The sequence below is a fragment of the Emys orbicularis genome, chromosome 3, assembly GCF_028017835.1.
Source record: "Emys orbicularis isolate rEmyOrb1 chromosome 3, rEmyOrb1.hap1, whole genome shotgun sequence".
NCBI lineage: Eukaryota > Metazoa > Chordata > Testudines > Emydidae > Emys > Emys orbicularis.
In genome coordinates, this window is record NC_088685.1 from 157,210,499 (window position 1) to 157,223,230 (window position 12,732).

Sequence of the window (12,732 nt, forward strand, 5' to 3'; positions counted from 1 at the left end):
GGTGCTGACCACAGTGGAACGCTGCTTTTGGGCTTGGGAAATAAGCACTGAGTGGTGGGATCACATCGTGATGCACGTCTGGGATGACAAGCAGTGACTGAAGAACTTTAGGATGAGGAAAGCCACATTCATGGGACTCTGTGATGAGATCACCCCAGCCCTGCAGCCCTGCGAAGACATGAGAATGAGAGCGGCCCTGCCATCGGAAAACCGTGTGGCGATTCCACTGTGGAAGCTGGCTACTCCAGACTGCTACCGATCGGTCACTAACCAGTTCAGAGTGAGAAAGTCGACCATTGGACTCGTGTTGATGGAAGTGTGCAGGGCCATTAATCGCATCGTGCTCCGAAAGACCGTGAGCTTCCCTAACTGTGGAGGGACGATAGATGACACGCATATTCCAATTCTGGCACCAGACCACCTAACCACCGAGTACATTAATCGGAAGGGGTATTTCTCTATGGTTCTCTAGGCGCTTGTGGATCACCGTGGGCATATCACGGACATTAACGCAGGCTGGTCTGGAAAGGTGCATGACGCACGCATCTTTCGGAACACTGGCCTGTTCAGGAAGCTGCAAGCAGGGACTTTCTTCCCAGAAGAGAAGATCACCGTAGGGGAAGTTGAAATGCCCATTGTGATCTTAGGAGACCCTGCCTGTCCCTTAATGCCGTGGCTTATGAAGCCATACACAGGGCAACTTGACAGCAGCAAGGAGCAGTTCAGCAACACGTTGAGCAAGTGCAGAATGACTGTTGAGTGTGCTTTTGGCCATTTAAAGGCCCGCTGGCGCTGCCTCTATGGGAAGCTGGACCTGGCCGATGACAATATTCCTATGCTTATAGCAGCGTGCCTCACACTCCATAATATTTGTGAAGGGAAGGGTGAAAGCTTCATTCAGGGCTGAACCGCAGAGGCACAGCACCTGGAGGCTGAGTTTGAACAGCCAGAGACCAGGGCTATTAGAGGGGCGCAGCGCGGGGCCATAGGGATCAGGGATGCCTTGAGGCAGCAATTTGAAGCTGAAAGCCACTAATATTTGTTGCTATGCTCGGGAGTGCAGTGCTTGTAATGCTAGGAGGTGATTGTGATTGGTGCAGACGATGCAATATGAAGATTTAACATAATTGTCTATTGCTTTGCAGGGCTCTGTTTGCTTTCAGTTAATAGAATAAAGATTTCTTTCTTACCAACACAATTCTTTTATTAAAAAACAACAACCAGAGGAGACAGTCAAACAAAAAAACCCATCAGTAGTGAGGGGGATGGGGGAAGGGAAGGTCCCAGGAGGAGGTGGAGTCCTGGGATGGCTAAAGATTTGTGTATGTCCAGGGATCATATCCAGCCTTCTCCTTTGGAGTACAATGCAGCGGGTGCTGTACTTCAGCAGGGCCAAACTGCAGAGGGACGGGTGTTGAGTGCAGTGGGTACTGGGAGTCCGCAGTGCTGGACTGTGACGGGCCAGGAGTGGAATGCAGCAGGTACAGACTGGGGTCAGGAGGTTGATAACAGTGTGTTGGCGGTGCCTGGGGGAAGCATGGGAAAGAGTATTGCGACAGCGGCTGCAGGGGAGGGTGGGTGCGGAGCTGCTCGGTTTGCAGTGCTAGTATCGCCTGGAGCGTGTCCGCTTGGTGCTCCATAACGTTTAAGAGTCTCTCCGTGGCTTCATTCTGGCATAACGCATTCTCCTTTCGGTCCCTCTTCTTGCTGTCCTGCCGCTCCTTCAATTCCTGTTTCTCAGCAGCGGAGTGCATCATAACTTCATGCAGAAAGTCCTCTTTAGTTCCTCTTGGCCGCTTTCTAATTCTGCACAGCCATTCAGCCGCCGATAACAAAGAGGGAGGTTGGGCTCCTAAGGTCATCTCTGTGAAGTTTAAACACAACATTTTACAGAAGCAGTATTGTTTGCAACACAGAGAACACTGATTCAGTGATTTAAAACACAACCAGTACTCACACACCTGTCACTAACTGGCTGACCCCAGGCAAGCACACATGAAGCACAAGACCCCCAAAATGGTGAGTAGCCACAGGGGAAATCAGTGTTCCCGGACCCTACTGTACACTGGGCATGTGGCTCTTGGGGAGAGCCAGCACTATAGGGGGGGCCTGATAATCATTCCTATCCCCACACTTTCCACAGGATGTGATCATTATGGAAGATATCTCACCGCTGAGGGTGAGCAGGAAATCAAGGGAAGGTCTTCTCCAAGACTGCGGCTTCCACTCTGGCCCCTATGTGGCTTGCCTGTGTGCAGCAATGGTCCCCCACCCCCATGACAGCAGAGTGGTGCGGGAAAGTTACCGTTAATGGGGCAAGAAACAAAGCAGCTCTGCCAAAGAACCTGCGGCAGCAGATTGCCCAGTATGTCCATGAGAGTTTCCTGGAGATCTCTGAGGCAGATTCCCGTGAAGTGAGGGAGTCAATCAACAGCCTGTTCCGCTGCTCAGACTAGGCATGTGGTGAGAGACAAGCCTGCTTTCTGCAACCCTCCTGTCCCCAACAACTTGCTTCAGCGATTCCCCAAATCAAATCCACTTACCAGGGGCCTCCTCTCCTGTTTGCGCTTCACCAACATCTAACAGCTGAGACTGGCTAGCCTCCTCCGGGGTAGAAAAGAGCTCCTAACTGCAAGCATCTCTGACCTCCGAGTCATCCTCTGCCTCTGGGTCCCCCTCCACATCCTCATCCAAGATTTCTCCGCCTGGCTCGGTCCACTCTTGACTGGCACGCGAGCCAACGAAGTATCCACAGGGGACTTTGCAGTGGAGGTGGGGTCACCACCGAGTATCGCATCCAGCTCTTTGTAGAACTGGCAGCTCGTGGGCGCAGCACCGGAGCGGCGGTTTGCCTCCCGCACCTTGTGGTAGGCGTTCCACATCTCCTTCACTTTGACCCTGCACTGTAGTGTGTCCCGGTCATGGCCCCTTTCTGTCATGGATTGTGAAATCTGTCCGTAGGTATCATAATTCCTATGGCTGGAGCGCAGCTGGGATTGGACAGCGTTCTCTCCCCAAATGCTGATGAGGTCCAGCAGCTCGGCATTGCTCCAAGCTGGGGATTGCCTGGTGCACGGAGCAGGCATGGCCATCTAGAAAGATGTGTTGAGACCACTGCACGCATCACCGAGCAAACAGGAAGGGGACTTTCAAAATTCCAAAGAATTTACAGGGTGGGGAATGACGGTTGGTCACCTGAGGGCAGTGCAGTAGAGTTCAAACCGATGTCCAGATTGGCGAGAACAGGCATTGTGGGACACCTCCAGGAGCCCAATCACAGCGCTGTAATCAATCATGGTGTCTACACTGACACCGCAGCGCTGTAGCCCCGGCGCAGAAAGCTGGACGCCTCTCATCGGGGTGGTTCTTTACAGCGCTGCAACTGCGTGGTTTCTGATCACTAAGTGGCTTGGCAGTGTGTACACCTCGGGAGTTACAACGCAGAAAGCTGCTTTACTGCGCAGAAACTTGCCAGTGTAGACAGGGCCTCATTGTCAGCTAAGACCTCAACAGTTGTGAGGGGGTTGCAAAGGCATCGTGTTCAGCACCTGGGTGAGAGGCTTTTGCACACAGGAGTTTTGCTGCACTCCAGGGAGTGTTGCAGCCAGTCCTCCTTAGCTTGCTGTAATATCATTGTGATATAGGGCCATTTGAGGGGAAGGAAGTAAAGCAGAGAAATGAAGGGACCTCAGCGTTTCCCAAAAGGGAAAAAAAGTCAACCAAAAATTGACAAAATCTCTCCAGTCCCAAAGTGGTACAAGGCAGAGATGCCACAAACCAAGCAGCATCAGAGCAGGCTTCCCAATCCTCATTGTGTCTCAACTGGTACCTGGAAGACTGCATTATTTTTAACACCCTCTTGTCTGGAATCGAAAGACTTGCATGGTGGGAGATGGGATTTTAAAACACTTTTGAGACGTTTAGTTGTATCAGAGCGTAAAGTATTATAAAAATAAAAATGTGGTTTCTAATTGCTAAGAAATATTTTGCCCAGTGTTCTGTGGCGTAGCACTATTCAAGTTCTAAATTGCTGAGAGCATTAAGTCATTCAGTATGAATGGGGTTAAATGAATGGATATTGTGAGAAATTAATCATTGCTTAAAGTTTTTGGTTACATATGCGGGGGGGGTTGTACAAGATGCAAGTATGTATATGGTTGTATATCATTTTTAAACTCAGATCTAAATAAGAGAAACTTTATTCAGTATGATGAAAGCCATTTTCCATCTCTTCTGCAGAAGAATGTAGACTAGCACAGCCTCTTTGTTTCTCTTTAGAATTACTTGGCTTTGTTTCCGTTGGAGTTATTCTTTCCCATAGTCATCCTCAGCCTGATGTAGGGCAATGTCCTCTTCAGCTCTAGTCTTTTTCTCTTGTCACAAAAGGGTGGTGGAACCTCACCACACTGCACCAGTGCCAGCAGACAAATTCATGAAATGGCGTTGTTTTCTTAGCCAGTAACAACTCCACGATTCTAGTCCCTCCAATTAATAATCTCCAGAAATGAGCAAAAATCAAAATTTCCATCTCAGATGAAATTTTAATATTTTAATATTTGTTTTGGCCCAAATTGGGATAAAACCTGATATATTGAAAGTATTCATGGAACAAAAAGTGCTATAAAGGTTTTGTTTTGAGCCAGTTCAATATTAAACTGCATCTGCTGGTGGTGCTGTACCAGTTCATGGAGGTGTAGTTTGGGTGCCTCGTGCAGTTATTCTTTCCTAAGGGCAAGGGCCCCTGGCTGGATTACATCTTCCGTGATGCATCACAGTCATGTGACTCCCGTAATGCACTGTGTAGCTCAGAGGGGAGACTACAGTGGATTGTGGGAGCCTGGCCCATAATAGAGAATGGGACCATAAAACACCTGGACTACAACTCCCATAAGGCACTGTGGCACTTCAGGCAGATAAAGTTTACTGTCAAACTGACTTGAAACAAAACATTTTTCAGTGCAGCAAACCAAAATGTTTCATTTCAGGACAAAATGAGCTGAAACAAAATATTTTGTTTTCATTTGCCATTGGGAAAAATCAAAAAATTTCAGCAAAATTAAAAATTTCAATGTTCAAACACTGCAAAAATTATTTTGATAGAAAATTCCCAACCAGCTCTAATAATCTGAGTCATTTGACTTCTTTCTATCCTCCTCTCCCCATATGGAGGCTCTAGACCAGGGGTGGGCAAACCACGGCCTGTGGGCCGCTTTAAGCTGGCCCGCGAGCTCCCGCTGGGGAGCAGGGTCTGGGGCTTGCCCTGCACCACGCAGCTCAGCCCCACTCCCGCCAGGGCACCGGGTCAGGGGCCACACGCGGCTCGGCCCCACTGCAGTACTCCAGCCAGGGCGCATGGTCGGGGTCGCACCACGCGGCTCCCAGAAGCCGTGGCATGGCCTCGCTTTGGCTTCTAAGGGCTCTAATGGGATGGTGCCTGCGAATGGGGCAGCGTGCAGAGCCGCCTGGCCGCGCCTTCACGTAGGAGCCGGAGAAGGGACATGCCACTGCTTCTGGGAGCCGCTTGAGATAAGCGCCGCTCAGAGCTTGCACTCCTGAGCCTCTCCCCATGCCCCAACCCCCTACCCCAGCCCTGATCCTCCTCCCGCTCTCCAAACCCCTCGATCCCAGCCCGGAGCACCCTCCTGCACCCCAAACCTCTCATCCCCAGCCCCACCCCAGAGCCTGCACCCCCAGCTGGAACCTGCACCCCTTCCCGCACCCCTGCCCCAGCCTTGATCCCCCTCCCACCCTCTGAACCCCCTCAGTTCCAGCCCAGAGCACCCTCCTACACCCCAAACTCCTCATCCCCAGCCCCACCCCAGAGCCCTCAGCCCCAACCCCAATTTTGTGAGCATTCATGGTCCGCCATACAATTTCTATTCCCTGATGTGGCCCTCAGCCCAAAAAGTTTGCTCACCCCTGCTCTAGACAATTCCTGTCACTTCTCGGACATTTCTAAAGTTTGGCATTTCCTCTCTGTCCCCACCAGTAAAACACGGATTTACACTATGACACACTCTTACCTGAATTGCCCCGTTTTCATTTCCCTGTCTCTCATCCCCAGTCTGTCCAACATGCTGCAGCTAAAATAATTGTCTGAACATGTCACCTGGTTGAAGTTCTTTGTATGTCCCCTGTTTCTTTCTGCAGCCAACCAGTAAGTGTGTTGAATAATCATTATCTTAAGTCTTCCATAATGTCTTGCATCTCAGGTACCAAGATGGGAAAACGCATCCTGGGTAATTGTCTTTGATATTACCTGTACCGCATCCTGGGCAAGACAACAAATGACAAAGTAGAAACCTAAACATGTGGCTTAAGAATTGCGAAGGAAGAATAGGCATTTAATTTTATGAAGTATGACATTCATTTTTGGAAAAACAACAAGGAGTCCGATGGCACCTTAATGACTAACAGATTTATTTGGGCATAAGCTTTCGTGGGTGAAAAACCCACTTCTTCAGATGCATGGAGTGAAAATTACAGATGCAGGCATTATATAATGACACATGAAGAGAAGGGAGTTACCTCACAAGTGGAGAACCAGTGTTGACAGGGTCAATTCAATCAGGGTGGATGTAGTCCACTCCCAATAATAGATGAGGAGGTGTCAATTCCAGGAGAGGCAAAGCTGCTTTTGTAATGAACCAGCCACTCCCAGTCCTGATTCAAGCCCAAATTAATGGTGTTAAATTTGCAAATGAATTTTAGTTCTGCTGTTTCTCTTTGAAGTCTGTTTCTGAAGTTTCTTTGTTCAAGAATAGTGACTTTTAAATCTGTTATAGAATGTCCAGGGAGATTGAAGTGTTCACCTACTGGCTTTAGTATGTTACCATTCCTGATGTCCGATTTGTGTCCATTTATTCTTTTACATATTCATTTTTGGGTACATGGAACCCTTAGAAGAGCAATAAATTTAATCTGAACTAACAATAGAATAATGTGCTTGCTGAAATAGTACTGTAGAATCACACTGTAAGGAGGAATTTAAATTAGTATTGCAGCAGCACAGACAAGCACACAAGAGTGAAAAGAAAGGATATTGTAGATGTAGATAAAGATAGCATGGAGTGGTTTGAGCATTGGCCTGCTAAACCCAGGGTTGTGAGTTCAATCCTTGAGGGGGCCATTTAGGGATCTGGGGATTGGTCTTGCTTTGAGCAGGGGTTGGACTAGATGATCTCCTGAGGTCCCTTCCAACCCAGCTATTCTATTCTATTCTATTCTATTCTATTCTAAGATTTAATTTGGGAATCATGCCACAGCAGAAAGCTGACTGAAAAGTGATACGGTATTTGTGGTGTTAATATAACAGGGAAGAGAAATATAGATGGATGTTTCAAAAATGGAACTAAATATAGAAATACTCTCTCACACATCCAACTTAACAAAAATGAACTTTTCTTGCCATTTAGGAAAATATATGTGGCTTTTTGAGAGACTATTGAAACTAGAAGTCAAGAGGAAAGGAGCAGGCATAAGAGGAGAGTCTCCAGAGGGGAAGAAAGCAAGCAATTTAAAATAAGCATGTAGAGGAAATATAATTAAACATTAAGACAAATAACGCAAGGAGAAATGCTAAGAGGATAACAGAAATACTATGGTTGACAAAATATAAGGGAAATTCCCATATGTGGCAGAACGTTGCAGAGCTAGTCATGATATACTCCAGTAGGCCACATTTTCAAATGTTTACTACAAAAATCTAAGTGCAAACCACATATCTTCTTGTACAAATCAGATGATAACACACACACTTAGCTGGTATAGCCATACTGATGTGAAGTCACTTTAGTGAGCACAGTTTCAGAGTCCATCTCTTCCAAAATTTGGTCCACAAAATCAGGAGCTTTTGTGTATTCAGTAAAGGATACATACTGGTTTACTATTTCGTGTGTGCGCTCTCTCTCTCTCTCTCTCTCTCTCTCTCTCTGTTTCCATTATCATTCTTAGGCTCAAGGTGTGATCTCAGATTCCCTAAGGCATCCTGCAATATTCTTATCTTGCACTATTCATCTGGCCTTTGGCCAGTATTCTCATACAGCCTTACAAATTTTATGCAAGTTGATTGTCATTGTCTTCTAATGAGCTTAGCAGGCATATTGCCACAAAGAGGAGAGGAGCTTTCCCTTTTTTGATCTTACGGTATTTTCAGTCTCAGTCATGATCAGGAGTAATTATTCAGTGGCAGCAAGAAATTCTATCCAGTTTATGAAATTAGATCTCTCGATTGATTGTGGAGATTCAGCATATCCATTTGTCTGATGCGATATCTGGAATTCTTGGCATGCATTATTACCATAGCAGTAGATATAAGTAATACAGTGAACATAATTTACAAGTATCCTCATTTCAGAAATTACAAAGAAATACTCTGTGAGAAAATATAAATATGGATTGTAAAGCAGATTTAAAACAAAAGCTAGAAAAATGAAGAGTTCACAATATAGAGAGTAGTAGGTGAAAGTCACAAGTGGCAGAATTAAGGTTTAATTTCCTTTGATTTACCTGGTAAATAAAAGATCTTGAGGAACCTATAATTGCAGAAGTGGACACATTTTGCTGTTAGTACAGAGTCCCAACGGTACAATATAAACCAACTTGCAGTGATCAGGATGGATTCATTCTGTGGGTTGATAAAGTGACTCAGTAAGTTCATCATAGAGAAGACAGTGATACTAAGGTCCAGAATACATAAAGTACACCCCCATTTACAAAATGATTTGTCTTTATTCCAAACTTTCCCTCAGAAAGGGGTTTTTTTTTTTAACCAATTAGCAAGCAAGGAATTACTGCTCATCCATTTAATTTATTCACCACAGAGAATTAACTGATGCTTTTATAAACTGCTCTACTACTGTCAGCACTGACCCTGTATTTCATAAATGTTCCTGGAAGAAGGCAGATCAAGAGCTTATCCATTGCCAGTATTCTCACTTTCCCAGCTGATTGTGCAATTCCACTGAGTGATTGTGGTGCTATATTTGAAGCTTTTTCAAAAGTTGAGTAAATCCAGTTATCCCAGAAGCATGGTGAGCATCAAGTATATAACAGACGCCAAGTTTGTAATGCTGTAGCAAATGGTTTAACCTTTCCTTTCACACTGTTTCTCACTCAGAGAGCCCAACACTGTTTATCTCTGTACCTGATATACTGTTGTACCTAGACTAAAAGAATTAGAATACAAATCAAGGGAAGAAAAGAGAACAATTGCCAATGATTCATGAAAGCTATCCACAAAATATTTTTTCCTGCAAAACATAATTTTGGAATGTATAAAATATTGAATACGCATCAGACAAAGTTATGCTGACACTACAAGACGACATTGGTACTGATCACATTAGCAGTGCTGCATATGATTGTGGTCAGTTCATCAAAGGAAGTAACACTACTGAAATTAAAAAGATTGAAGCACAAGAATCACCAAAAATACACTGTAGAATTTTGAGAAACAGGCCTCTTATTTATGTGACTAAATATGGACATAGGCAGCTAACTTCAGGCTCCCATTTTTTAAAAATCTTGGCTGTAGGTACCACGCACACATGATTGTTCTGAGTTTGTTCTTTGCTAACCACAAATTTTCTTTTTCCCCACTAGGGCTTATTTCAAAACGTTTGTCCCTCAGTTCCAAGAGGCAGCTTTTGCCAATGGAAAGCTGTAGGAAACACCAGGTCTGGAGAAGATGCCAGACAGATTCTTACATCCACATGCATGTCAGCCCCAAGAGGACTTCCTGGAAGTGGGTTGGAATCTCTTTTTTTGATACTTTTTGCCTCTGGAATAGCTTTGATCACCACAGACTTCGTTAAGTCTATAAAACAAGGACCTCAGCTGGCTAATTCTAAACTGAATATTTGATACTCCTTCTCCAATCCTCTCCTACCACTATCATTTCCTTTTATAGCCACTGGATTAAATTAAAACCTTAGTGTTTAGATGTGATACCATTTCCCTGTGACAACAATGTTTAATGCGATGCCTTGTTTCAGAAATGCTTGTCTTTCAGGTGTTGTTAAGAAGTGATTGTTTTCATACCAGTATTCTGTTGTTCTGAACCTTTGTATATTTTCAGCATATCCTAATAATAGATAAAGCTGCCATACTTACCAGAAATGCCTAATGGACTATATAATGCCATATTCTGCCTCTGACATTTGCCTATATTTATGGTTCTTATTGACACATGTATGAGTCGCAATATTTAACTGCTCAGTGCCTTTCAGATGCGTCTGATGTTGACATGGCAGTATTTTTTTAATATCTCAGTTGAAAACTCATCATGAGTTGAATTCAGTGTCTTTATAGTCTAGTTTATTTCAGGTAATACAACTTAAGGTGACTTTCTAATTGACGTCAGTTGCTGTTACTGAGAAAGGTCTATCGTTTTAGTATCAACTGTTCAAGTAACCAGTTGTGTAAATTAAGGAGACAAAATAGAGCTCCTGCATAGTCCCACAACTCTATCAAGTAACGTAAATACCACTAATGAAACAGGCCTTTAACAAGGAATTACTGGAGTCTTTGAAGGCAACAAATACAATAATTTAGGGAAGCAGATTTATTTAACCTAAAATTTATTTTACCTAAAATGCAGTTTTAGTAAGCACATATATTTAAAGAATTGATGAGAAGACATAATGGGATGCATCAGTTTTTCTAATGCTGTAATGCTAAATGAAGAATCCCAGCCACTCATCTTCCCCTTCTTGTGATATGTTATAGCAGGCCATATATAGCTGACTCTTAGTGGTGTCACTTCCCAAATTAAATTGTAGATAGACCAGGGTACTTTCCAACATGGAATAAAGTTTGTGTGTTGTTATAAATGGAATACAGAAAAAGTACCATCTGCTAAGTGTTAGGGAACTGGACTGATGAGCTGTTCTGAAGACATAGTAGTGAAAAGTAATATATCACTATTTCTGCTAATGTTATGAAATATGTATACAAATTTTAATTGATTGGCAGTATTGCCCCAATCTCCTTGTAACTTTGGATTTTTAGAGAAAAGTATTGTCTACTAGAAGAACTGTGTGTCCAAGGAACAAGTGTGATCCTTGTAAATTAAATTTTCTTAATTAATACATTCTATTAGTCTAGTTTCCCTGAGAAACTATCAACCTTCTAGCAAATTCTATTTTTTTTTTAAATAATCATATACTATCGAAAGTCAAAGTCAGTTAGGAGTTGAAGACCAAGTTGAAGTCAAATCATAGGCCTTATTTAGGGTTACCATATTTAAACATTAAAAAAAGAGGACACTCCACGGGGCCCTGGCCCCGCCCCTTCCCCAAAGTCCCCGTCCCAACTCCGCCCCCTCCCCTGAGCGCCCCGCATTCCCCCTCCTCCCTCCCAGCCACGCAAAACAGCTGCCCAAGCGCTACCGGCTTCACGGTTTGCCAGGCAGCCCCCAGACCTCCAGACCCTGTGCCCCCGGCCGGGCGCTTCCCCTCCCGGGCTCCAGCTGCGCTGGGGAAGCCGGTAGCGCTCGGGTAGCTCGGCTCTTCAGCTACACAAAGCTGAGGTGTCTTGGGGGAGCAGCAGCAGCAACCGCTGCCGTCGCCGCAGGGGAATCCACCTGCAGCTCGCAGTCTTCCGGAGCCGCTCTAAGGTAAGCAGGGGACTGGGGCAGGGATGCCGGCAAAACAAAGCTGGGAGTATTTTCCCGGACACGTTCGGCTTTTTGGCAATTCCCCCGGACGGGGATTTGAGGACCAAAAAGCCGGACATGTCCGGGAAAATCCGGACGTATGGTAACCCTACCTTATTCCAAGTCTAAAGAAAAAGGGGGGGACAGATTTTGTCCCCTTATCCAGTCCTTTGTAACTGTTGCTGAGTCACAAAGGGGCTGTAAACAGCCTTCAAAGGGCTGAGGACAAATTCTCCCAGCACAGGTACTACTTTGCGCTGCTGTAAACAGAACTGAAGCCATGTGCTGAGCTAAGCTAAGCAGGGTTGTTTTTAAATACGTCTTTGCTATTCATGCATCATAACTGTATATGAACAAAATTTACATTAATCTATACAAGACAACCATAAACCTGCACTTCCTGAGGTATAAATCAAAATTTCATACAAATACGCCAAGAATATTTTCATATATGCTGTGGTTGGGAGGGGATATAGAAAGACAGTTATTCTCCTGCTGAAATCCAAGGTCCTGTGCTAGTTTTTTTGCTCCGTCTCTGAAAGGAAATATTTCAAATGTTTCTTTTCTAGTGATGCACAGCTGAAACTAAGAAAGAGTAGCTTGTATACCATTATGTATCTACACTGTATTTATTAACTTAGGAAGTCTGTGATGGGACCGACTTCTTTAAGAAGATTTGGAAGGTTCACTCGAGAATATCTGCTTAGATTTTTGATTGCTCAAGTGGCATCAGTAATATCTCAATTTTTTATCTTATTTACATGTCAGAAATTGTCATGAAGCTACCAAAGGCTGGTAATGGTCCTCAAGCATTTCAATATGACAGTCACCTACACATTTTTAATCAAAATTCTATCCTTAACATCAATACTATGTATTTTGGACATTGGAGCTTGAAATAATATAACATTTAGATTTAAATTTAGATTTAGTCCAAAGCTTAATTTACTTTGGACTACTCTAGTACTGTGGTCTCTGTGCTCCAAAACTCTCCTAAGGCGCCACTCCAACACTATAAAGAACTAACCAATCATTTGATATGTTCAAATTCACTAATATCTAATGACTGTTCAGTG

General features: G+C 44.3%; 1 protein-coding gene across 2 annotated transcripts in view; it reads left to right on the forward strand.

Moving 5' to 3' along the window:
- BABAM2 (BRISC and BRCA1 A complex member 2) overlaps nucleotides 1–10,113 on the forward strand; it is a 304,684-nt gene extending 294,571 nt beyond the window's left edge. For both annotated transcript variants that reach the window (XM_065400929.1, XM_065400928.1), the window contains one exon: nucleotides 9,604–10,113. In XM_065400929.1, the coding sequence (XP_065257001.1) occupies nucleotides 9,604–9,667 (64 nt within the window). In that variant the 3' untranslated portion in view covers nucleotides 9,668–10,113. The remainder of the gene's footprint in view (nucleotides 1–9,603) is intronic.
- Nucleotides 10,114–12,732: the final 2,619 nt, after the last annotated feature.